The sequence below is a fragment of the Chaetura pelagica genome, unplaced genomic scaffold, assembly GCF_000747805.2.
Source record: "Chaetura pelagica isolate M959 unplaced genomic scaffold, ChaPel_1.0 scaffold24, whole genome shotgun sequence".
NCBI classification, from domain to species: domain Eukaryota; kingdom Metazoa; phylum Chordata; class Aves; order Apodiformes; family Apodidae; genus Chaetura; species Chaetura pelagica.
Window position 1 is genome coordinate 3,995,512 of NW_009953077.1, and position 1,916 is coordinate 3,997,427.

General features: G+C 60.7%; 2 protein-coding genes across 2 annotated transcripts in view; both read right to left on the minus strand.

The window, feature by feature from the left end:
- APEH (acylaminoacyl-peptide hydrolase) overlaps positions 1-1,231 on the minus strand; it is a 10,831-nt gene extending 9,600 nt beyond the window's left edge. The window contains exon 1 of the mRNA XM_009996957.1: positions 1,214-1,231. Coding sequence (XP_009995259.1) covers positions 1,214-1,231 — 18 coding nt within the window. The remainder of the gene's footprint in view (positions 1-1,213) is intronic.
- Positions 1,232-1,412: 181 nt separating this feature from the next.
- Positions 1,413-1,916, minus strand: part of BSN (bassoon presynaptic cytomatrix protein) — an 80,676-nt gene continuing 80,172 nt past the window's right edge. Inside the window, 1 exon segment of the mRNA XM_009996958.1 lies at positions 1,413-1,619. Coding sequence (XP_009995260.1) covers positions 1,413-1,619 — 207 coding nt within the window.

A 1,916-nucleotide genomic window follows, 5' to 3' on the forward strand; every position in this document is an offset into this window, starting at 1 on the left:
GCAGGTGGCTGCAGCACAGGGGCTCTGTGTGCAGGGGCTCAGGTGCTCGGTGCCCACAGGGACCCCCCCAGACCAGCAGCCCCTGGTATGTGTGTAGGATCGGGCCCTTGGAGCCCATAAGGACCCCTGCTCAGCGCCCCCCAATGTGGGAGGGTTAGGACTCAAGGGCCCCACTGGGTCCCCCCACAAAAACAGCCCCTGGTGTCGAAGGATAAGCCCCTTGGAGTCCATAGGAACCACTCAGCCCAGCAGCCCTGCAAGGGTGGGAGGATCAGGCTCTTGAAGGCTACAGGGATTCCCCAGCCCAGCAGCCTCAGGTATGGGCAAGGTGTGGTGCTGACCAAGCCAGGCTGCACCCATCGTGCCGGGGGACCAGATCCCACTTGCTCCCCCTTGCTGCAGGCAGGCAGGAAATTTGGGCTAGTCTGTGGTTTGTGTCAAGTCCTTTTTATTCTGTTCCCACAGAAACACCTGGTGAGGGGGCAGCTTCTGGGAGGGAGTCACGACACAGCGGCAGGGGGGGGACGGCACGGTACGGCACGGTACGGCACGGTACAGGGTCACTACGGGTGGCACAGAGCACAGCAGACACGCACACCGTCACAATGTTCAGAGGGAGCGCACCCAGCACCGCACTGACCGCTGGAAATGGCGCCCGGCCGCGCTCAGCCCTTCATCTCCGCACCCCCCGACCGACTGGTGCGGTTCGGGTGGGGTCCTGGCGGGGTGGGCTACACGCCCCTGGTCCCTGGGGGTGCGGAGGCAAGGTGGCGAATGTGCTCGGGTGGCAAGACAGGCCCTGGCGGGGGGTCTTGATCCCGCGTGTGATTTACACACTGTACAAGTATTTACAGCACGAGGAGCGGCGGGGGCCGGGAGGAGGCACCCTCAGGCTATGCACTTGTCATCAGCGGAGAGAGGGAGCGGGTGTGCGTAGGGCCAGGGGTCTCCTCCGTGCTGCGTTTCCCCCTGCCCCACAGCTGTCAGCCTCTCCCCCAGCCTTGGGCACAGGCAGAGCCCCTGGCGAGGGACCTGCCGTGGGGTGTGGGTGTCCCATGGTGACCAGGTCCTCGATAACAAGTGCATAAATCTGCTCAGAGCTTTCAGTACAGCGATGGACCGATGGAAAAGAAAAAAGAAAAGTCCAGGCAAAGAACGGCAAGCACTGAAAGGCGGGTGGAACCGTGCAGAGAAGTAGCAAGCCATGCTCTACAACGGGACAGATGGTCATGGGCGCTAGGGCTGCCCTTTGGCAAAGTGGCCCTCCGTGGGTCGAACATGCCACGAATTCATACGCACGGGTGGTCGATAAAGAGTAGTTACTGGGTTGCTCGGCGGCAGGCATTGCGATGAAACCCTTAGGCGCAACATTGAACCGAGTAGCTATTCACAGGTCTTGTTCTGGAGTCGTGTTATTTCGTTGCATAGAACATCAGGCGGGCGAGAGGGCGGCTGCCGCCTGCCGCGGGGGGCACCGGGGGATGCCACCGGCGTGGGGAGGCGGCGGGGTGCGGGCCGTACGCTGGCAAGCCCCCTCCTTGGGCTGCCTCCCCCTCCCCGGGAATCCCCTCCTGGCAGGGCAAGCGGGTTTTGGCCACCAGCTGCCACGCCAGCCGTCCCTGTGTCCCCACGAAATGGCTTGAGAAGGACTTGGATTGCACAGTAAGAGGAAGGATACTGCCGGAGGCAAAGCTCTCCTGATCTTGTTCCACGGGATTTGTGCTCTTTTGTAGCCTCCTGCACTCTATTGCTTCTACAGACGACAGCCCGTGTGCTAACTCATCGCACAAAGCAAAGAGGGAAGAGGATTTGGTATAAAGTTTAAAAAAAAACCCCAAAAACAAAAACCCCAACTGAAAATAAAATGAACCCAGAGAAACTGAGAAAAAAGAACACCCCTCCCCCCCGACGATGCC